The sequence below is a fragment of the Sturnira hondurensis genome, unplaced genomic scaffold, assembly GCF_014824575.4.
Source record: "Sturnira hondurensis isolate 20B ecotype Veracruz unplaced genomic scaffold, ASM1482457v3 Scaffold0000167, whole genome shotgun sequence".
Taxonomy (NCBI): Eukaryota; Metazoa; Chordata; class Mammalia; order Chiroptera; family Phyllostomidae; genus Sturnira; species Sturnira hondurensis.
Genome location: NW_028072798.1, coordinates 9,909,721 through 9,933,226, shown reverse-complemented (window position 1 = coordinate 9,933,226; position 23,506 = coordinate 9,909,721). Strand labels below are relative to the sequence as shown.

General features: G+C 48.1%; 1 protein-coding gene across 1 annotated transcript in view; it reads left to right on the top strand.

Annotated features, from left to right (window-relative positions):
• PDE10A (phosphodiesterase 10A) overlaps window positions 1–23,506 on the top strand; it is a 170,580-nt gene that overhangs the window by 116,429 nt on the left and 30,645 nt on the right. The window contains exons 4-10 of the mRNA XM_037060516.1: window positions 1,435–1,555; window positions 2,491–2,540; window positions 14,377–14,517; window positions 16,448–16,603; window positions 17,732–17,782; window positions 18,716–18,774; window positions 20,464–20,515. Coding sequence (XP_036916411.1) covers window positions 1,435–1,555; window positions 2,491–2,540; window positions 14,377–14,517; window positions 16,448–16,603; window positions 17,732–17,782; window positions 18,716–18,774; window positions 20,464–20,515 — 630 coding nt within the window. The remainder of the gene's footprint in view (window positions 1–1,434; window positions 1,556–2,490; window positions 2,541–14,376; window positions 14,518–16,447; window positions 16,604–17,731; window positions 17,783–18,715; window positions 18,775–20,463; window positions 20,516–23,506) is intronic.

The following is a 23,506-nucleotide window of genomic DNA, read 5'->3' as shown; positions in this document are numbered from 1 at the left end:
GTCCCCAGATTTCCCAGGTGGGGACCCTCCACTGTGGGAACCCTGCCAGATCCTGAGAAGGAGAGTCTCCCAAATGAGCATCTAAAACCCCACTGAGCCCGGGGGCAGGGTCCCTGCTTGGTGCGGCCCCATCAGACCTGTGCCTCTGTCCCAAGCTTTCCTGCTCCCCTGCTTCCCACTGCTTTCTGGTGTGTGTGGGCCCCCCACCCCCCGCACATCCTCCTCCACACTTCATTTCCTGGGGCTGCCCGTGCATTGGTCCCTCTATAGGACAGGACCACAGAGGGAGGTGGGGGACCCGCAGTCCCCCCAGGACAGCTGGGGGTGGCTCACGTCGAGTGTCACCCAGCCCCCTTCCCTGGTCCTGTTGGAGAGGGGAACCCTCCCCCTCCCCGCTCCACGTTCTGTCCCTATGGTGCCTTCTCCCCCACCACATGGTTCGCTTGTGCATCCTCTTCCAACCGCGGGTCAGCTGCTTCAGGACCAGAGATGAGTCCCGTTCACTCTCTCTCGTGTCCCTGTGCTGGTGGAGCGCCTCTGTGGGACAGATCGCCCAGAGTGCGGTGTATGTTTGTGGAGTGGTCAGCTGGTTCACCCACCCTTATGGTTATTCAAATTCCACATCTGTTTCTTGAGAATTACAGCAAGTGATTCAGCAAGTCATAGACCTTTAGGAGAGAGATATGAGTGGTCCAGAAAGAGAAGGATGGCTTGAGACCATTTCCGAGGCGAAAAATCCCCACGTTGTGAGGAGGGGAAATGGGCCCTTTGCGGCTTGTCTGTTCATTGGAGTGCAAGGAGGAGCCTGGGAGCTCTGCAAGATGGGAGCAACAGAATCTCGCTTTATTTTTCAAGTTCACAGGGGCTGTGGTTGGGCAAGAGGCCTAGGAAGGCAAGCCCGATAGCTTATTTTTTGAAAAGGGAAGGGAGGGAGAAAAAGAGGGAGAGAAACATCAATTTGGTTGCCTCTTGTGCGCCTACTACTGAGGACCAGGCCTGCAACCCAGGCATGTGCCCCGACTGGGAATTGAACTAGCAACCCTTTGGTTCGCAGACCTGCACTGAATCTACTGAGCTACACCAGTCAGGGCAGGCTGACTTTTTCTAACATCTTAGGATATTTCACCTAGCAAATTTTTGTACTTTTTTTACAGATTAAGTTGTTTGCTACATTATATATAAAACTTCAGAAACTGTTAAAATTTGTAACATTTGATAGTGAATATAAATAGGCATTTATAAAATCTATAGGTGACTCTAAGTAAGCCTGCCATTTTAATTTGCAATGTATTTTTATAGTTGAATATATCAAATCATGCTCAATAAAAGCCTAGCGAGGAGCTAGTATGTGAAGTCAAACACAGAATGTTTTACAAACTGAGGGATTTTTATTTTACTTTATTTAATTACACCCTTTATTTTTTTTATTCAAAGTACCAAGATACGAATATGCAGGGTGTTGTGTATGAGCTGAACAGCTACATCGAGCAGCGGCTGGACACGGGCGGGGACAACCAGCTGCTCCTGTACGAGCTCAGCAGCGTCATCAAGACAGGTGAGCTGCCTTGCGCCCACAGGCGGCCCGGCCCAGGGCCTCTCAGCATGGCAGATGGCGAAGACAGCGCACCTACTAAGGAGCACGTGACTGTCACCTTTTCCTTCTGTTCCTGCTGTGTTTGGAGTCAGAATGTTTTATTACAAACCTACCAGAATTCCAGAAAAAGTATCTGCCTCATGTTTAAATGGAATACACTCTGCTTTCTCATCAAAAAAACCTGGTTTTCTTTGTGTGGTTTTGTTGAACTAAGTCACATGTGTGTGGAAAATCATTCATTTTTAAGGAAAAAGCATTATAAATTTAAATGGGGAGAGGACAACTGTATTACTGCGGTCTGAATGCTGAGGCAGGTAGGCCAGGTGTCCTCCCCAGAGCCACAAGGTGCAGAGAAGCCATGCTGGGTGTGCGTCTGGCCACGCCTCCATGACTTACCCTGTTCACTGCTGTGGCAGTTGCCTTCTGACGACCCGGAAGCAGTTTTGGGAAAGTGTAATTTGTGTTCTCTTTAGTGATGATAGGTAGATGTAAGCATAATTCTTTTTGGCTGATGCTTATATTGGTTATTCTGAATTATGAATATCAATTCTAAGAGATTTAATACTTTAAAAATTAAATACAATTCTCAGATTTTAAAAATAATTTCCAATAATTCTGATTTTAAAATTTGACACATTATTATGTAGTGCATAGGCTGCTATGTGATTTGAGGTGGTCACATCTTCGAATTTGCAATAGCTGATAAAAATAAATGAAAATACTCCAATTATGTAATTCAGTAAAGCCACAAATGAGTTTGTTCAGTTCCCTGCATGGCCGTTTCATGTTAATACGCCCACAGGAAAGACCCACATCTGAGGTTTCACCCTAGAGGATTCGTGCGTGTTGTGTTCTGTTATTCAGATCAGTCTCTTCCTCTTTTGTTACCTTGGCAGCCACCAAAGCTGATGGATTTGCACTGTATTTCCTTGGAGAGTGCAATAATGTAAGTATCTAAGTTTAGATGTTGGTGTTATAACCTTTTAAAGCAGATAAACTGTTGCGTTAACAATTTAATAGACATATTGTAATGAAGCACTTTACAATCACCTTGTTGTAATTTCTTTCTATATGTAGTTGTTATCAGCCAAGCATTTTACCAGCGTGGCAACATTTAAAGTCTTGTAGTGGATGGGCTGTTTGGGTTTTGGCTGCTGTTAGTCTGTCTTCCAATGGCCTTGCTACAGTCCCAGTTTTGTGGAGAAGTTGCTTCAACCCTGTGGGCAATACGAGCCCTCTGTGCACAGGGTCTGCAGTAGGACTGGATGAGGCTCGGTGTTTTCGACGTGCGCTTTCAGGTTTGTGGAGATGATGCCCCGAGGTCTGGGGGAGTGCCCGAGGGGGCGAGCTCCCTGAGTGTTGGTGGCTGTGGTGCTCAGACCCTGTCCTGGTGGGGGCCTCAGGTGTGTCCCCAGTGTGCCCATCCCCTCTGGGGGACAGGCTGGTCTACCTGCCGCAGACACAGCCTGCTGTGAAAGGTGGCATGCGTGTGCAGGCACACTCAAGATACTCACTTGCTGGCATTTGAGTTTTGTTGTGGTATTAAAAATTTTAGACTAATATCCTGAGCCAGTGATACCTGTATATAGCTTAAGTACATAGAGCCCAGGGACTGTATGAATTCACTTGGCAAACTTATGCTGTGAGTATCTTACGTGTCAGCCAGTGTGTTTTGAGATGGGGATGCACTTCGGCCATGTGGCGCCTGCGTTCGCGTCCGCTCACACTGCGTGAGCAGGGGCCGGAACAGAGACCTAGGCGGTGAGGCCTTAGCCGTGCGAGCAGGGGAGGGCGGCCACGCAGCACCACGCGGCTGGGTTCCTGAGCTGGTGGGCGGCCCCCTGCGCTTCCGCAGCCTCGCGTGTCTGGCTTTGCAGGAACTCCTTACGGGACGGAAAGGGCCTTTCCTCATCCACGTCTGCGTTCACCCAGCATCTCCGCTGACCCTTCGGGAGCCTTTACACTCGCCACATGGGGGTGATTTTAAATGGCTCAGGTGCTGTGGCAACAAACAGATCTCACTATTTCTTGTCCATTCTAAGAATTTCTAACGTTTTGGATTTTTATTCAGAAATAAGAAAGAATTAGTCCTTCTAGAAGATTCTTGTATAATTTGCATTTATTCTTGTAATTTACTGCCATGTAGATGAGCTTCCTGTCATGGGCCGCCTCCCATGACTCCTTCCCTGAGACCCCCAGCCCCCGTGGGGTCGACCAGGTGAGCCTGCTGGAATCACCCGCCCTTCCCGTCAGCCACGGTGGTCTGCGAGCCAAACTGGATCGACAGAGCCCCCTGAACCCCGAGTGTCAGGCGCAGCACTGTGGGCTGGTCCCCGGAGGGATGGGCTGTGGGCCCCGAAGTGGGCGCTGCCGCTCCAGCCGGCCTCTCCTGCTCCGGGAGGAGGGCAGTGGGGGCCCTCGCTGGCAGTGGTGGGATGGGGGTGGGGGCTCCAGGTTGGACTCCTGCCCGAGGGGCTGAGGTTTGGGTCCGAGCTCTTGGTCCCTTGGCTGCCGCCTTCACTGTGGTGTTCGTAGACTTCTTCACACACTGGCCTCAGTGAAGCGGCTCCTGTCGCGTGGGCCTCAGGGAAAGCTTCACGTGCACGCTGGCTGAGCCCCGGACCTCCGCCTGCCACGTTGCTCTCGGCCTGCCACCTCTCATCCACCTCCGAGGCCTCGGGAGGCATGGCCTCCCCTCCTCCCCCGCTCTCCCTGGGCTCCACTTCTGACATCCCGTCGCCACCTGGAGGGCTCTCCCACGGGCCGGGGCTGTTCTCCTGGGCATGTGGGCACAGCTGGGCGCAGAATGGGAGCCCTCTGAACACCACCCCCCCTCCCCGTGTAGGCTCCCTGTGTGTGGTTTCTGAGTGTCACACACTCCCCCCCGCGGAGTGGAGCCCAGTCACTCCCGTGACAGTGTGCGCACCTGGCCTTTTCACTGGAGTGTGCGCTTCCAGGAAGCAGAGACCTCGTCTTCGTGGGAGGTAACTTCCAGGCTAGTTACTGTGTTTTTCCACTGGTTTCTCCCACGTGGGCCGTAGCCAGGGCTTTCCTGTTCCCTGACCGGGGATTTCTGTGGGTAGGGAGAAGACCCACTGTCTGAAGTCCGGAGTTCTCGCGTGCTTCTTCAGCTGCACGGACATGACTCCACCGGGCTGCCCTTTCTTCTTGCTCTCAGCTCTGCCACTTGGAGCCCTTTTCTCTCCCCTGTGGGGTTTCCCTGTAACAGGAATCTGCTGTGGGAAGGTCGGTTTTTGCCTGAGTGTGTCCTCATTTCACCGCTTGCTCTGAAGACACCTTTGCTGGACAGAGGTTCAGATTGATATGTGTTATCTCTTTGAATATTGACAGTAAAGTAATTCCTCTTTGGTTGTTTTCGGTCTGTCTCAGTCCTTCATTATAGTTTTTTTCATTCCCTGAACTTACCCATTATTCCTTGAAATAGATTAATTATACATTTTTTATATTGCTTTATACTCTTTCTGAATTTAGAGCATCCTGGCTTTTATTTCATTAATCTTGCATAGATGGTGACTTACTTGCTCGTGTTTTCTGTTTTTCTTTTTTTAAAACTGTGCATACTGTTACCTCTCGGGCCTTTCAGAAATGGGTATTCTTGAGGCCTGTGTTGAGGTGTCTGTCCTGGACATAGGGTGTGACTGACATTTGTTTGCTGGTCACTGGAGGAAGCTCTGCCAGTCCAAGGCAGTTTTAATGAGATGATCTTAGACTTTTTCAGACCAGAGTGGTTTGGATCGCAGCCCCCCATCCACCTGAGGCTGAGTGCGGTTTCTCAGAGGTCTCTGTTCCGCCTCCTGCGGTGAGGTCGGGAGGCCCTGGTCTCCTTGTCCCACCCGCAGCTGTGCTGCTCCTGCCCTTCAGCCTCTGCCGGCCCGGCCCGAGCAGGGGTCCTCGTGAGACTCCCGTGGGCAGCCGGCCCAGGTGTCTGTCCCACCCCTGTTCGCCGTGCAGCTTTGCCGAGAGCTGTCTGTCAGTCTAGGCTCTGGGGGCTACACTGAGGGAGAAACGGTTTGGGGGTTGCCTTGCGGATTCCTTTATGCACTTCCCTTCGGATTTGTGTGGGCTCCTTCCGTTCTTCTAAGCCCGGCAGTGTGTTGCGGAAGATTTGTAGCTTACTCTTTACTCGGCCTCTAAATGATTTTAAAATGGCTTTTTTCAGGGGCATCGACTCACCTAATCTGTCGTGTTGCTTGCAGCAGACGCCGGCACACTTCTAACGTGTAAGCTAACCGCACTGAGTAAAACACGTCTTTGTACAGGCGAGCAGATGCACAGGTGTTTCCTTACGCTCCAGCCTTTCGTACGTGGAAGTCAGCACGTTGTATGTTCACCAGTGTCTTCAAAATTGCCCGTGGACTTTGGATCGTAGTTAGAAAGCTTTCTTAGATACCTTCTTCTCTAAACAAAATGCGTGTGATTTACTGGCAGAGTCGCAACATGCAGCCTAAACGAAATGACATAAAGTGTTTAGTGCGGATCAGTAAATACCACGATGGAGACAGAGGGAAGAATTGTGAAATCCTTATACTTTTAAAAAAGTATTCATTTCCTTTTTTCATGAATGACAGTGAGTATAAGTAATTAATTTTTTGAAAGTCATATACGGAGAAATGCCATTTAAAATGTTTCAATATATCAGAAGTTCCGGTAGTAGAGTAAAAAGTCAGCATTAATGTTACCAGAGAGCAAAGACTTGAAGAAACCACAGAAAGTTAAGTAGGAAACAAACTAAATAGTATTAAAGCACCAAGAATAGAACATCAAGTGTGACTGTGAGACTCATTATAAAAACATGCCACAAAGTTACAGGTAGAATAGGTCCGCTTATTGAAAGAAAAAATTGTAAATCAGCTTAAAACCCTCACAACTTTCCTCTGTTTCATAGAGGGACATATAAACAAAGGACATATAGACAAGGAATAATTAATATAAAAAGGAAATTTTAGTTGGAGCAAAACTACTCCAGAAAAATGCAGGGAAAGCAGAGCGAGCACCACGAGATTGGCAGCACGGCTGAGTGAGAGAAAGCCAGGGTCTGGGGAAGGGGGCCACGTGGCTCGCGATGGGCTTAATCTGCCGTGAAGGGGGGCCGTTCCGAAGTTTGTACAGAAACACTGGTGCACTGAAACGTATACGGCAGTGGTTTTACTAAAGAAAATGGGTAGGGGAGTGCAGTAGTTCCTGACAGGTCAAAAACACAGTTTAGAGGATCTGTGTTAGTCATATCATCGATTAGGTTTTCCAAAAAACTTATGTATGCGATTCAGTTTATGATTTTATGATTTCCCAACTTGGGATTCCCTTTCTTCTCTATGTTAGAGCCTATTTTGGTGCATTTAGCCCCATTTAAGAAATTCAGGTCCCCATGATGGCTAAAGACAAGGAAATTAGACCTTGGTATGTAAACATAAATAGTATGCCAAGTAACTCCTTGAACAAAGGGAAAAAAATCAAATACAGACAATGGAATAATTAGGGAACAGTGTTGATGAAAATGAATTACAGTATTGTTAAATCTGTGAACAAAGTTATTCAAGTGGAAATTTACACTTTAAGGTATAAAACATTTTATAAATAGTTTTGAAACATTAACAAATGAGAGAAAATAAGAGAATGTATCACTTGGATGCATTTTTATTGGGCACGATCACGTGACAGTGAACCTGGTACCAGGGACCGTTGTAAATCAAGGCTCCTGCCCCCGTGGGGTTTGCCGGCCCCACCTGTGGACGCAGAAAAGCTAAGTGAGAGCGCGGAGGTGGAAGGGCTCTGTGGGCCGAGTGCCGGCCCAGTTAACAGAGAGAACACCGCTGTGTATGTGGAGTCATGTAGAAAATAGGAAAGCAGTAGCTGCAGTGGAAATGACATGTTATGAGAGGGTCCTTGGACTAATAAAATTGAAAGTTTAAATAAACTGGACAGTTTGTTAGGGAAATAGAAGTGGCTCCATTTAAAATATTCTAACAATGATAGAAAACCCAATAAACTGGCAGATGGAAGAAATTGAAAACACTGTTAAAATAGTGCTTTTCTGAAAGCTAGGAGGACATTTACTCAACACGCTGTTCCCGAGCGCCAGTCGTGTGGCCCAGCCGGGAGGCAGTGATGGGCTGGGACAGGTTCCTGCTCCTCCCTGGTCGAGTTCCATGGGGACAGCCCTTCAGGAGAGAGGACTCCTGTGCATCTGTCCCGTTTCAAGGCTCCCCAGTAATGCTTTGCTTTTCAAAGGAGTTTGACTTTGGAGTTAGATTGAGTGCAGTTCACTACTTTTTGACTTGGACAAGAATCTTAAACTTTCTAAAGGTTAACTTAATCTCCATTGCTTAAATGTTGTATCATGAATGGTATTCATTCAACAAACCTGGCCTGTGCCCAGAACTGCCGAACTGCTAAGTACACAAAGATACGTAACAAGTCATTTTTGTCTGCAGTGTGTACCACCAGCAGGGGAAATGGGGAAATCCACACTAAATTATAGCACATAGAATTTGTTTATTGGTTTTATTTATTTATTTACTTTAAAAATATATTTTGTTGATTATGCCATTACAGTTGTCCCATTTTCCCCCTTCACTCCCCTCCACCCTGCACACCCTCTCCCACCCACATTTCCCACCTTTAGTTCATGTCCATGGGTCATACTTATAAGTTCTTTAACTTTTCCATTTCCCATACTATTCTTAACCTCCCCCTGTCTATTTTCTACCTACTGTCTATGCTACTTTGCATAGACGCTTGTCTATGCTACTCTGTACCTTTCCCCATCCCACTCCCCTGTTGCTAACCCCCCATGTGATCTCTATTTCTGTGGTTTTCTGTTCCTGTTCTAGTTGTTTGGTTTGTTTTTGTTTTTGTTTTAGGTGTGGTTGTTAATAATTGTGAGTTTGCTGTCATTTTATTGTACATGTTTTTATCTTTTTCTTAGATAAGTCCCTTTAACATTTCATATAATAAGGGCTTGGTGATGATGAACTCCTTGAACTTGACCTTATCTGAAAAGCACTTTATCTGCCTTTCCATTCTAAGTGAAAGCTTTGCTGGATAGAGGAATCTTGGATGTAGGTCCTTGCCTTTTATGACTTGGAATACTTCTTTCCAGCTCCTTCTTGCCTGCAAAGTCTCTTTTGAGAAATCAGCTGACAGTCTGATGGGAACTCCTTTGTAGGTGACTGTCCCCTTATCTCTTGCTGCTTCTAGGATTCTCTCCTTCATTTTTATCTTGGGTAACATAATTATGATGTATCTTGGTGTGTTCCTCCTTGGGTCCAACTTCTTTGGGACTCTCTGAGCTTCCTGGATTTCCTGGAAGTCTATTTCCTTTGCCAGATTAGGGAAGTTCTCCTTTATTATTTGTTCAAATAAGTTTTCCACTTGTCGCTCTTCCTCTTCCCCTTCGGTTCCCCTATAATTCGGACGTTGGAACATTTAAAGGTGTCCTGGAGGTTCCTACGCCTCTCCTCATTTCTTTGAATTGTTACTTCATTCTTTTCTGATTGGATGTTTCTTTCTTCTAGCATATAGTATTAAGGGAGATCAGAGAGGAACCCAAGGTTCCTTGGGGTTCTGCATTTGAATGGGGTGCTGGGGCAGGTCGCACTGACAGAGCTTGGGTGATGAGCCTGGTCTGAGCGGAGCATGGAAGGCCCCTTCCCCAGGAATATGAGGGGATTGGGGACTTTTTAGGAAGAAGCAGCAGTTTGTGAGTGGTCCAGGCTCGGGGAGGGAGTAGGTGCTCTGCGTCCCGGCCTGGAGAGGCGTGCATGCCCAGCTGTGTGCAAGGCATGCTGGGAGCGCTGGCTGGAAAAAATGAGTGTTTCCACGGTTCAAGTTTTGCTTAATTCAACTTTTAATGTTTCTACCGTGTCTTGCATAGCTAGCCACGCCCTGCAGCTGACCGTGTGCCACGTACTTTATGATGTTGTCGTTGCAGTGTCGTGTGCTACATGTAAGAGTGTGTAGACGCTGAGAATCTCAAGGACTCTAATAATACTCCAAAAGCTTTAATATATACAGTCAGTTCGTAGATGACTTCCCACCCGTTGGTTTCGGAGGCCAGTTTAGAGCCAGTAGTTTCCAATAATTGTGTGACTTTTCTCAGTTGTCAGTAAGCTTTAGTAGTAGTAGGTTTATTTTTAAGAATTGTGCAAAGTTCCTTATCCAATTCCAGTTCAAGGTGAATGGGATCTAGTCATTTACTACCTAGCGCCATCTAGTGTCTTCAAATAAAAATAATGGTGCACCTAAATAATTTTTTTCATCTTGAAAAGTATTTCTAAGAGGTAACTGGTTGTGAGTAAAAGCCTTAACATAAAAATGAAGTTTCATGAGTAAAGAGGTCTTTGAATTGTGAGTGGGAAGGTGAGAGCAGGTGTCCACCAAGTAAAGTAGAGTTGTCTGTTTGTTGATGCTGATGAATCGCATATTCTCATTTCATTAAAAAAGTAGGTTTTTATTTTATTTTATTTTTTTTAAAATTTTTTTTTAAGATTTTATTTATTTATCTTTAGAGGGGAAGGAGACGGAGAGAAACATCAATGTATGGTTGCCTTTCGTGGGTCCCCTGCTGGGAGTTGGCCTGCAGGGAACCGGCCTGCAACCCAGGCATCTGCCCTGACTGGGAATCGAACTGTGATCATGTGGTTCGCAGGCCCACGCTCAATCCACTGAGCTACACCAGCCAGGGCAAAAAAGTAGGTTTTTAAAATAACTTGTGATAGTCCATTCTGTTTTCCACCAAATCTTTTTTTAATTTGTTTTTTTTTGTAATTTTAAAGTTATTTTATTTCTTCACTGAGCCAATCTACTGGCTAGAAAAACTACCATTACCAGTTTTCTCTAGTTGAATCACCTAACTGTAGAAATATATATATGAAAACTCGCTGTTACTAGGAAACTTTGGCCAGCTCACATGAATCTCTTTGAGCAGTGGGAAACCTTGCTTAATGCTGAGCACCCTGTGGCCTCAGTGTCCGGCTCGTCGGCCTGGGTTCTGGACGCCCTGGCGGGCTGCTGGGCTAGTGCCGGCTGGGGCCTGCAGGCCTCCTGTGGGGGCCAGACCCTCCGCCGTCCCGCAGTGGGCCGCATGCGGCAGCGCAGTGAAGTTCTCCTCTAGTGGTTGAGGTTGGAAACCCTAAACCTTTTCCTTGCTTTTAATTGTAGGTTTTATCTCTAGCTGCTGAAAAGTGCTCGTGCTAATAAAGGTTTTCATAGATTTTTACAGCATTAGACCAGCAATCAATTTTAGGGGCGCAATTCAACACGGTTTTGTAGGCAAATTTGATACGGAAAGTGTGAGCAGAATAGTCAGTGTGTTCTAAAACTGTGTTGTTTTCAGATTTTCATTCATCCTTTATGGAAAGATACAATATTTTTCTTACTAACTCAACAGCCCAGTCAAATCCTTACATCGAAAATCATGACAGACTTTGAAAACCAAAGCCCTTACTTCCTTTTTGAGTTTCTTTAGAACTTACTTGCTAACGCATCTTCTCAGGCCCCTCACCAGTCAGAAGCACTAGCTGTAGCTTATGAAACACATTGTGATTCTTCTGAAAGATAAAGAAACCAAGCAAGTCTCACCTTGCTGGATGACAAGAGTGTACCACAAACTAAGGGGATTAGCACGGTGTGGTCGACAGATCAGCCGAAGGGCACTGAGGAGCGTTCAGAAACAGACTCGAGGGCAGGGGGGTGAGTCAGTCTGTAGGGGGGGGGGTGGCTTGCACCGGGAGACGACTTTTCAGGCCGCAAGTGTCCGTCGATGATTACTGGAAGACAAGCGAAGTAGCTTGGTGACCTTTTCCCCATCCTTGAATATACACACAATTCAGAGGGTTCCTACTGGCTTTTTGCAGTGATAGCCGCCTGCCATCCACTCGGCTACAAAGATCACGAAGAACATGAATGAGAGACCGACCACACAGTTCAGACCAGAGACTGACCTTCAATCAGCCATGGGTGTTACAAAGGGAGCTTTCACACAGGTGACTTTTATGGAGGGGAAAAACCCCAAACTCAAAAATCCCAAAATAATGCAGGAAACCCCTCACACAGAGGAGAGAGTGTGAGGCTGTGAAAACACCCATGAGGGTGTCTGTTGCACGGTGTCCTCATTTCGCTCCTGCCCTAGCTTCGGCCTTCATGTGACAATACGGCATGAAGCTCTTACCCTCAGCGCTCATCTGGGAATTTCTGTTGATCAATAGGATTAAAAATTGTGAGCTAGTTAGTATAACAAGCAGAAAGTTCCCACTATAAAGAGTTACTTACTTTTTTGATAATTATCCGCAAAGAGAAGTCTTTTAGATTCAGCCAAAGAATTGAAAGATTATAAACCACTTTTTCCAGCGAGACTAATACATAGAAAAGCTTTTCATATATGGTAGGTCCAGGGTTTGCTTATCTGTTGTGTGTGTATGAGTGTGTGAGAGAGAGACAGTAACCCTGTATAGAGGTGGGACATGTTCTGTAATATTAAGTAACTGACCTAATAACACAGGAATGTGTGAGCTGCCCCGTCACTGTTGCATTCTGATGCTGAGTGTAGCTTAAAGACATGACTAAGTCCGGCCTTCATGGGCACGCAGTGAAGTCATCCAGCAAAGATACGTGCTGTGTATTTTTGAACCCCACGGTCAGTGACCGTGACGAGAGTGAGTAGAAAGGCTGCTGCCGGGGGCTTGCTGCAGAGGCCGCTTCCCACTCCGTCCCGGGGGCTCTGGGCGGGCTGCCTGCAGCCCTCGGTGCGGCCGTAGCAGGAGGATGGCTCGCTGCTCAGCCTCCTCCTCGTGGTTCACTTCTCACAGTCTGAGAAAGTCATTGTCAATGCCGGTTTGTCTTCAGCCCGAATGGGCCATATCCTTCTAATTTTGGTCTGAAATCATCTCTCTTCCTGTTCTGGGTGCATTTTCCTGCTCTTCTCTCAGTCGTTACACACATGGACTTGCATCGTGACAGTGAAGTACTAACTCTGATGGAGACCTTACCCCATTTGTGCCGCATGGAAATTGGTGCAGAATAAATCATAACAACTTTGAAATGGGTGCTGATTTCTGGCCCCTTTAAAACTAAATAAGGTGAAATGGTCATTTGTCATCTTTCCTATAGTTAAATGTTTAAACTCTTTTTAAAACAGAGTATAACTTGTATTTAAGCATTTTAAAATAGAAACACTGAAAGCGTATTTCCACAGGTATGTACCTAATAGCAAATACCACTTAACCACTGTCCTGACGGAGGTACCAGTAGATAGACTTGTGAACAAAGTTGTTGGAACGTAGCCGCCTGAGAGGATGGTTTAGTTGAGGCACCGGGGGCCTGGCACTGCCCTGGTCCCCCGATGGGAAGAGGCTCATTCACTTTCTGGTGGTGGGTTGTAAATAAGACTGTATTTGAGAGAAAGAGGGGGTGTGTTCGACATTACGAAGCTTGGACACCCACCTCGCTGTCTTCACCCAGAGCCGGCTCGGCGACGGCAGGAAAGTGTAGGAGCCTGCGTAGCTTCAGAGGGCGGTCTAGTGGGGCGGCACAACTTGGGCGTCTGGGCCACACCGGAGGAAGAAAAATTGTCTTGGGCCATACATTAAATGCATCGCAACATGTAATCTCTCTCTCACACACACACACACATCCCATCATCTTTTAAGTCAGTTTCTGATTTTGTGTTGGGTCCAGGTTGTAGCCCTCCCGGGACACACATGCCTGAGGGCTGTGGGTCGGACACACCTGGAATCCTTTGGCAGGTCTTTACCTTCTAGTGCAAGCGGGTCCCACTCAGGTGAACGTGGTGTCAGGAGAGCCACCGAGCCTCAGTAAGTTTCAAGTTGCGTGGTAATCATAATACAGTCAGGTCAAATTGTTGCCCCCAACTTAGGGGTGTCCTGCCCATGGTCTGTGGGCCTCATGTGGCCCAACACACAATCGTAAATGTACTTAAAACCCGTGTTTTGGCTCATCAGTTTTTGTGAGTGCTTGTGTATTTAGTGTGTGGCCCAGGACAAGTCGTCTTCCAGGGTGGCCCAGAGATGCCGAAGGGTTGGACGCCCTGCTGGCTGATTTGTTTAGATGAGCAATTCCGATTTAGTGGGTATTTAAAAATATGATATGATTTAGTCAACATAACTAACTATATTTTTAAAGGCATTTATTGAAAAGTAGTGTCAGAACTCCCCTCCCCCCCGCCACTCATTTGAAAGGGGAAGACACGCCCAGACTTGCCCGAAATGCACTCGGCGAAGAGCATGGTCTCATCAAGGGTGCTCAGGGTTGTGGTCTGGCAGGCCGGCCCATTTCAGGGACAGAGTGACTGACTGAGTCCTACGGTGAGACCATGCTCTGGGAAGGAGGGTTTTCCATGAGACTGGCACACCTGACTGAAGCCCTCTGATGCGCGGTCCACCCCTGTCCTGAGATCCGTGGGCCAGGTTCCTGTGTGACGCTATCCTGGACCCAGGCCAGCTTCCTTTTCTTCCCTTTAGTATTTCGTGTGACCCCCCCAGGAGGCTGCTGCATGAGCCTGTCTGCGCACCGACAGTCCTCCATGCCCTGCCCTGCCTCTGGCCTGTGTCTTGTGTGCAGGCAGAGTGGGCGGGAGTCCACCCCATGTGCTGCAGTCTGGTTGTGGCACAGCACCGTCCCTGCCTGGGCCCTTCCTCCTTCTCGGCACCCAGACTTCTCAGGACTGTCCCCTCGTGTCCAGGAGTCTCTCCGTGCCCGGCACAGAACAACAAAGTCTACAAAGCATGTTCCTTTCTTCTTGCCAGAGCCTGTGCATGTTCACCCCGCCTGGAATCAAGGAGGGACGACCCCGGCTCGTCCCTGCGGGGCCCATCACCCAGGGCACCACCACCTCCGCTTACGTGGCCAAGTCCCGGAAAACGCTGCTCGTGGAAGACATCCTCGGGGTGCGTGGCTTCCCCCTCATTGTGCCGGTTGCAGTCGGCAGTGTTTGGTAAACAGATGACATACCGTGTTGATGTTGTAATTTAGGCATTAAAGCAGTAGAGCAAGATACAGGTCAATAAATGAGTTTGTGAGTACCTGAACTCTTTGTGCTCAGAAATCCATCACTTAAGTACCCACTAAGAGCAGATTTGACTAGTTCCTTTGAACACATACCAACATAGGGCAGACACAAATGCGTGTTTATCTTGTGGGAACTGAGTGACGGCTGTCCTGTGCTCATGTCTGAGCAGGGTGGGCATCAGTGAGTAGCCGCAGCCATGTGACAGTGACCCTGAGTTTTACTGGTGTCCTCCAGCAGCGCTGTCCTGTTCCCAGGAGTCTGTGAGCTGGGTGCTTCTGCTGCTCTGGGCTCTGTTTGGCGGCTTATGCGCCTGACGTCAGCGGACCGCCATGTCCGAGTGGGCTGGTTTCAGAGGGCCTCTGCTCTCCCGGTGGGTTGTGTCCGGCCCCCAGCATGGGCAGCCTGGCAGGGTGCTCAAGAAAGAGACAGGACATGCATGGGTGGGCGTTCTCTAGCCTAAGCTTACGTCAGATTCTGTCCCCTCTCAGCGGGCCAAGCAAACCCTGTGGGCAGGCCCGGACTCTGTTCAGGGTCTGGTGGCGGACACTGGCCTAGGTAGCGTGACTGGAGCTATGTGTGGTCTAGGTCTCCGGTGCATGATGACGCAGCGTGGCCACGCACACTTAGCCTTTCCGGGTGACAAATGCACAGACAAATTTCTAGGTGGAATGATTTTGCTCTGAAGAATTATTGATTAGACCCCTGAAATCTGAGTTTTAATTTTGGTTCTGCCCCTGTCTGTATGACCTTGAGCAAATCGGGTAACTAGTTATTTTATTTTAAAAAAGGAAAGTGGTTAAAGTAAGTGTCGTATAATATAGTTGAATATAGACAATGATAGCATATTATAATTATCAAACTTGTGGGGATACCAGGTTTCCGTTATTCCCATCACAAAAATAAAAGGTAATTATGGAAAATGATGGAGGTGCCAACTAAGGGCTGCGGTGGCAGTTACATCACAGCCTGTGACTGTGTCACCGTGTCAGTGTGCTGTGACCTCACAGCTGCGCTGTCATGTGTCAAGTGCAGTTCAATTTTAAAAAGTATTAAAAGTGGACGCTATGGAAGTTGCCATTTGAAAGGTTCAATTTTATATGCAAACTTTGAGACGTTTGTAAATCACAAGTATAAACTGGTGCTCTTCTTATTCATGAAAAGCACCCTGTGGACAGCAGAAACTGAGCGAATAGAGTTGGTGCTTTGCTGTTAATTCTTTTGATTTCCCTGTGTTCTTTTGAGAGATTTCGCTCAGCTAGAGAATTATTAAAGAGCCAACTTCATTTCTTATGATAAACATGGGTAGATTGGGTGATCTGAATATGTAATACGAGTCCTTGAGTCTCAGAACGACTGTCGTCAACATCCGCTGTCGTGTTAGTCTGAGTTTCCAAAGAGAGAAAGTTCTGCCCCATTTCTCTTTACATGGGCAGCGTTCACCCCTGGAGCCGGCTCCCCTGGTGCCCTTGCACTCACAAAGGCCCGGTGAGCGTTCTGGCCCAGTGGAGGTTGGTGAATGTTAAATTGCTGGCCGTGATAGTTACTGTATTATTGCCTGATATCGATATGTATTCATTGATGAAACCCTTGTGTGCAAAGGCAAAAGTCAAAGCAGGACTCGGGGCGGGCAGGCTCCGTGTTGCTGGAGGTGAGCGTCTGCCATTGTGGCCATGACCGTCTGGGTTTTCCTCAGAAGGTCTGCTTGTGAGTGAGGAGAGCATTAGGTGATTTCTGATGGAAAGAAGGATGTGACTTCATTATTCCATTTTGTTTGCTGAGTTTATGTCTTGCCCCATTTTATTTTCCAGGATGAACGCTTTCCAAGAGGCACTGGGCTGGAGTCAGGGACGCGGATCCAGTCCGTCCTCTGTCTGCCCATCGTCACTGCCATCGGTGACCTCGTCGGCATCCTGGAGCTGCACCGGCACTGGGGCAAGGAGGCCTTCTGCCCGAGCCACCAGGAGGTGAGGCCGGGCCGGGGCCGGGCAGCGCCCTGCGTGCTGTGCACTGAGCCATAGTCCGGTGAACTGTGTTTGACAGTGATGACATTTTTTAAAACTTTGTTCTGCACTTAATACGTAGAGAGGGAGGAAGAATTAAATGGGAAATACAGGCATTTTTACAGTGAAAGTCTGTTTTACCAAAAGAAGGGAAACTGTGTCGGACTGTAAGTCAAAGTGGTGGATGACTTTGGAGAGTTTTCACGTTCCGGTGGTCCCCGTTTTCTTGAAAATGTCATCTTCCTAGAGTAAGTCCTGAACAAAGGTTCTGATACCAACTCGGTTTGGAAATGATGAGTCCTGTCCCCTCTCCCCTGGACGGGAATTGGCTTATTCGTACTGAGATCCAGTATCACAGCGACCTGCCTGCCACGCCCAGGGGCTTGCACCCCAGCTGCTGTCCTGGGTGACACCGCCCTGCCCCACCCCCTCCTCCAGGCACACGGGGCCCCGGAGCCTTTGGGTGCCATTGTCCTGCCGTGTCCAGCCACCTCCTGTAGTGAGGAACGAGAGGCAGCCTGCTTAGCAAGGCGAGGCCTGACCGCGCCTGACCAGTGTGCCCGTCCTGTCCTCCAGAGCCCACGCTGGCTGGTGTGTGTGCGGTGCACTCCCTCCCTTTGTGTCCCACGTTCTTCTGTGCCCGAGTCAGCCCGGAGGTCGTTGGTGCTGTGCCTCCGGCACAGAGAGCAGTGCCTGGTACCAGCAGGCCTCTAGTGAACAGGGCTGAGGGAATGGTGAGGGACTTGAGAGCCTGTCAGCTGAGCATGGGAACTATGCCATCACTTCAGAGTGGTCGAGGCCTTTTCGGTAGTATGCATATTGACTAAAAACAATGATTTTATGTTGAAATCATTGGACTCTAGCTCTCTAAATCCATTTATCTTTCTTTCCATCCCAAACGAAGAGGAACACAGAAGTGTTCAATTCCACTGTAAAAAAAGGGAGGATGTAAAAGAGAAATCTTGTCCATGTTTGGCAAAATATTCAGAAGCACCATGACCAGTGAAAAATCCTCACGCGCATTTCTGCCAGTGTCCTGTGTGGGGGTGTCTGCACGTGGCTAATGGGAATTTTTTCCATCCTTGTTTTCAGGTTGCAACAGCAAACCTTGCCTGGGCGTCCGTGGCCATCCACCAGGTGCAGGTGAGCCTGGGGCGTGTTGGGGCTCAGCTCTGCCTTGGCCTTGGGCTGGGGGCAGGCAGGGAGGGGCCTTGTGCTTTCTGTCTGTGTCTTAGACAGTTTGTATCTGTTCCCTCAAATATACCCACTTTCTATGTTAAGTATCTGGCCGTGTTTTACGTCTTTACGTGTGATTGCAGTAAACGGGCCGGTGTCCTATTGTGATGTGTATTTCCACTAAAACCGGGAACCATCGCCCACTGGTGACAATACTGATGCTTTTATGACTCCATTTCCTGAGTTAAAGCCTCCTCTGTGCCACGTGGTAGAAAAGAACATAAATTCTGACATTTAGGTGCCCGGTTTTCTGGAAGGAGCGAGCTAGTTCACAGACGGCCCGAGTTGCCCTGGGAGCGTTTAAGTGAGGCCCCCATAGGCCCCGTTCTGCCTTGTGGCCTCCGCTGCTTCGTGTTGCTGATTGTCTCCCAGCGCCCACCTCAGCCGTGCGGGGGGCGGGGGGCCTGTGTGCTGGAGGGGGGCCCTGTGTGGCCCCACGGTCTGCGGGGCAGGGAGCCCCGGCCCGACGGGAAGTCTGTAGTGGAGCTTGGGGAGGGTCTGAAGAGCGGCTCTGGGGGCCGACTTCGTGGCCTGCCGTCGGCCCGCCGCCCACCCTGTGTCCCTCGGGGGCTGAGCACGTCCCGAAGGGCCTCATGCCGCCGTCAGGAAAGCGAGTCCCAGCCCTGTCCTGTTCCATGGGGGTCACATGAGGTCATAAATACGAAGTGCTTAGCAGTTTAAGCATTCAAGAAAAAAATGCTGTCGATGGTATTATTACATTGTAAGCTAAGTGATTGTATCACACCTTGTAAAATGAGGGAGGGTCAGCAGCCTTCTGGAGTTTCTACTTCAACGAGGCCAACAGGGCTCGTTGTTAACGGCCTTTCTTTTCTGCCGCAGGTGTGCAGAGGCCTGGCCAAGCAGACTGAGCTGAATGACTTCCTGCTCGACGTCTCGAAGTGAGTGTCCACTGAGGGCTGGCCCAGCACAGGCCTGGAGGTGACAGGGAGGCCAGTGCCGTGGTCGTGACTTCACGCTGCAGGCGCAGGGTTCAGGTGTCTCTGTGCTGAGTTCAGTTTGCAGTTTGCTGTGTGCTTTCCCCCAGACTCGCTGGGACCGGCCTGAGACGCCAGGTGTCAATGACTTGTGGGCGAAAATGAGCTGCAGTAGGAGAGGGGGAAATGTTCTTACTCCCTTTTTCCCGTCAAGTCCACTCGGGCATTTCCCACAAATGTCAGCCAGTTAAAACCAGTTGTTACTGTTACTATTGTAGCTTTCTCACGTGGAGCAGCTCGGGTATGACTCAGACGCTGCTCCCGGTCCTAGGGCTTGACTGGGGACAGCGGCTGCCCATGGAAGCAGCCGCAGACGCTGGTGAGACCCAGGCTCGCGTGGGCTCTGCTCCACGGGGCAGACCGCCCGTCATCTGGCCTGTGCACATGCCCTTGGCACCCGGGCCTCCAGGAGTGGTCAGGCTCCCGTCCTCCCAGCTCGCCGAGGGAGGAAGGTGCGCTGGGCCCTGGTCGCCCTCAGAACGTCCGTGGCTCCCTGGTCTGAGGTTGCTGCCTTGTGTTGCTCTACTTTCCGAAATACGAAACTAGGGAAATGTGGGATTGAATGAGGCCTCTTCTGACCCCCTAATTCAGCTACTGTCTTTGAGAGAAAATTAAATAACAGCTGTGGGCACATGGTATTATTTCAGAACACAGCAGGGGAGGCTGTTCACCTTCTCTTGTTCTTGTGAGTTTCCAGAGTCTGGTTCAGTCCCTCACGTGACACTTCCAGTTTACCCCGCAGTTCCAAATCCGTTTGCGTGACCACCTTCCTTGCCGTGTATTCCTCAGTGAACAGAGTCGTGAGCATGTTCCAAGTCTCAGTGTAGTCCAGCTCGGTAACTTGTGTTTAAATGAAAGGCGTTGTTTATTGCTGCGTTCCCTTAATTTTGAGTACACTCCTCAGTTCATCCAAGCCTATGCTGGAAGCGTACCTTGCTCATTGACTCTCGTTGAGACTACTTCTTTGCACATTGCATCCCTATATTACATGACTATTAATTCGTCTGTTTTTCAGGTTTACATTTTCATACATATACCAGCTGTCTCCCAAACATTTCCTAGCTGTTCACAATAATGAGTATGAGTCACTTCGTAAGGTCGTTCGGCCTTTATCATCACCTGTACTCTGGTGTTTCTTCCCAGGTGAACTCTGGGGCTTTCCCAGGGCAGTTTCACTGCATTGGAACTTTCTGATTTTTCAGTGGTACTTTACATTTTAACCAGGTAGATGAGATTTAGCTTAATATTTGCATTTCAGATCCAAATTATTAATGATGCTAAATGGGGTGAACCCAAAACACTTTATTCTTTTGTAGTTTTAGTGAAATACTACAAACTTTCCACATCAGTCTTTACCAATAAATAGTTATTTAATGCATCCCCTGGAATTAGAATCCTCATACTGAAGTCAGTAATAAAGTTGCATTCATCTCTTTAAAATAATGTTATTGATTGTTCCACAAGATGACAGAAGTCAGACATACATCTTTGTTTTTTATTTAAATGTAGACAAAACGGGGAAATGTATTCAAAGTGTAATGTGCTTGGTGTTCTCAATAAGATTACTGACATGTTTTATGTCCTTTCTTTCAGGACATATTTTGATAACATAGTCGCAATAGACTCTCTGCTTGAACACATAATGGTATGTGGCCTTGTTTTGCAAACGCTTTTATTTGGCCTTCGATGCGTGTCTGACACAGGTTGGGGCGACGGGACACCGAAGTGTGTGCGACATGCACGCTGCTGTCAGTGAGCAGTGGCCTACAGGACCGCCTTGGTTGTTTTCTGTCATCACTCTGTTCCTCTCGAAGGGTTTTGAATAATGTTTTGAAAAATACCTCCGAGTGTTTCAGTCCTTGGTGGTGAGTTTCGAAAACCTTTGGTTTCTTTTGATGGCCTTTAGCACACCGTTGCATGTAGGTGGTATTGGGGATCCCCACCCAAGTCTCGCCGACGTGGTGGTTCCCTCGACTCAGTTTCAGCCTGACTTCCTCCCATCTCCTAGAAGGCCAAAGGGCCTGTGGGCCCAAAGGCCACCCAAAATGGGGTTCTATCCATGTCTCCCTGCCTGGCTGCTCTGGTGCTTTGGCAAGACTCCGCTGAAGCAGTGGCCTCTGGTAGTCAGAGTGACATGTGCCGTCCCCCCGTTGTGTGTTTCGTAAATGGTCTTTCTCCTTCTTGCTTTCCTGGTTGTCTCCAAATATATGGCAGTCCTGTCCAGTAAGGAGTTGCCTTGTGTCCAGATTTCATGGTGTCTGTTCTCTGGCCTCTTTCTCTCTAATCTCAGAGCCAGAGAGTGGGGGGTGTTTCCGGGGCAGTGTCCTGGGAGACAGAAGGTGACCGAGGGTGACCAGAGTGACATCAGGGCTTGTTACTTTTCTGGGACCACACATTTCTCCAATAATCAGTTACATGGATAGTACTGTGTAGACAATAAAAAGAACACTTCCCTGCCCAGTAAAAGACAACTTGTTTCGTTATGATAAGACTCAAGAAGTTTGCAAAGAAGTGAAGTATTTAGAAGAATGGAAAAATATGAGGATGTAATATAGAGTGACAGAGCTTGTACTAGGAATATAAGAAACCCTTATTGACTAGTCCTTATATTATTAACGTTTCAGAAACGTTTCTAGTGAGGTAGAATTCACACCACACTGCTCATCCACTGGAAGTGGCCAGTGCAGGGTCTGGGGCTGTGCTACACGTGCAGAATGAACCGAGGGGCATCCTGTACCTCGGTGGAATGAGGGAGTTGTTGGTGCCTTCACGGTTCGACACAGCTCAGCTGTTGAAGCACGTGGGTCTAATTGGGGCATAGATCTGTGGTTCTCTTTCCAGTTTCTTTTATGGCATTGATCTCTCCAGGTTTTCATTTGTCCATTTTTGCTAAAGCATATCTTGGGCATCTATATATTCCCATCCAGAGAGCAGCTGGAGTTCGGAAGCGGTGAACGTTTTCCTGTCCTGCCCTCAGGGCTGGTTGTCCAGGTGGGGGACAGACATGTTGTTGAGGTGGCGTCATCAGGTGTGGTCCCAGGAGGGAAGGAAGGAGCAGAGAGCCGTGGTGGGAAGGGTGGGACTGAGTCCGGGGAGCCGCGCCAAGTCTCAGGGATGTGGGGAGCAGCGCACTCCAGGGAGGAGGGGCAGAGTGCCACCGGGGAGGCAGCCGCTTGGAGACCCATGTCGTCCAGGCTTGTGGGCAGCGGGACTGTAAGCTAGAGGGACCAAAGCAGGTTTGTGTTCGAAAAGATAGTCTGGGTTAGAGGACATCCTAGGGGCGTGACGTTCGGTTTGTTTGAAAGGCTCTTGCAATACAGGTGAGGTTGCATGCTTCTCGTGGATCGAGGCTGGGTGCTCTTTACCTGGCTAGTTTATCAGCTGGTCTAGGCCAGTGTTTTCCAGGGAGGAAGGTGTGGTGTGCTGGGCAGAATGCCCCTTCTTGCACGGGATGGGCCTGAGCACTGCAGGTGCCCGGCACCTGTAACCTGCGAGCTGGGAGTGCCAGGAGCAGCCCACCTCCACCTGGTCCCGTAGGGCAGAGAGGCCTCCACTGCTGCACAGGCTCTGCGGCCGGTGGCTGTGCTGAGTGGGTTTCTGTAAATTGCTGCACACTTTACCTAGTGTTCTGGGTGGTGCTGGCGACCACGCCCCCTCTGCTGCGTGCTGAGTGATGCCTCTCTCTCTCTCTAATACAGCCTTGCCTTGAGCTGGTTTGGGTTCATAGGTATTGCCAGCACGTCTGTAGGGTTTCTTTGTCGGCTCCTTTCCGCCTGTGAGTGTTAGTTCAGTTCGGGGCAGAGAAAGGTGAGTGAATGGTCAGGGGCACTCACAGCAGGGGCCTTTCTTTACCACCTGTAATTGCTTTTTCGTGGGTTTTTCAGCATTTTCAGTAACAGTTTCACCAAAGAGGAAAGCTTTCGCTTCTTCAAGGATACATGCTCTCCTTTCTTTCTCACCCGTTTCTGGGTTGATAAGCACAGTAACATGTCTTTGTCTTGCTGTAACTTTGATGGGGTGCCTCTGATGCTTTTTCTGTGAGGTTAACTGTTGTTTTCGGGAACATTTCATCAGGAGACATATTCTTCTATTCCATTTTGCTAAAAGTTTTTATCATGAATGATTGTTGAATTGCATTACATAAATTTTTGACGAAGATAATTTTGTGACTTTTGTTTTTTTCTTTTGCTATTTACAATAATAGACTATGATACTGAACAGTTCTAAAGTATAACTTTAAAGTATTGTAATTTGTTAATTTATTTCTACATTTGATTTTGTTACTATTTTTATGTATGATTTTTCTTTTGTTTCCAAGGAAAATTGGTCTGTGATTTTTCTTTTTATAGTATCTTTGCTGATTTTTAATATCTTTGACATAGGGTTGCAAAAATAACTGGAGAAGTTCTGTTCTTTCTGAACTTAAAACAGTGTAAATTGGATAAGAATTTATTTATAAAGTATTCTTTTAAAATTTTATACTTGGAATCATTTGGGCCTGATGACTTTTATGTATTATCATTTTTGACAATTTTCTAGTTGCCTTTTGAGTGCGTCTATCCCAACTTTTCAACTCCTAAGTTTCTTTTTTTCTAGGAAATTGTTCATTTCACCCAGATTTTTAAAATTATTAGCG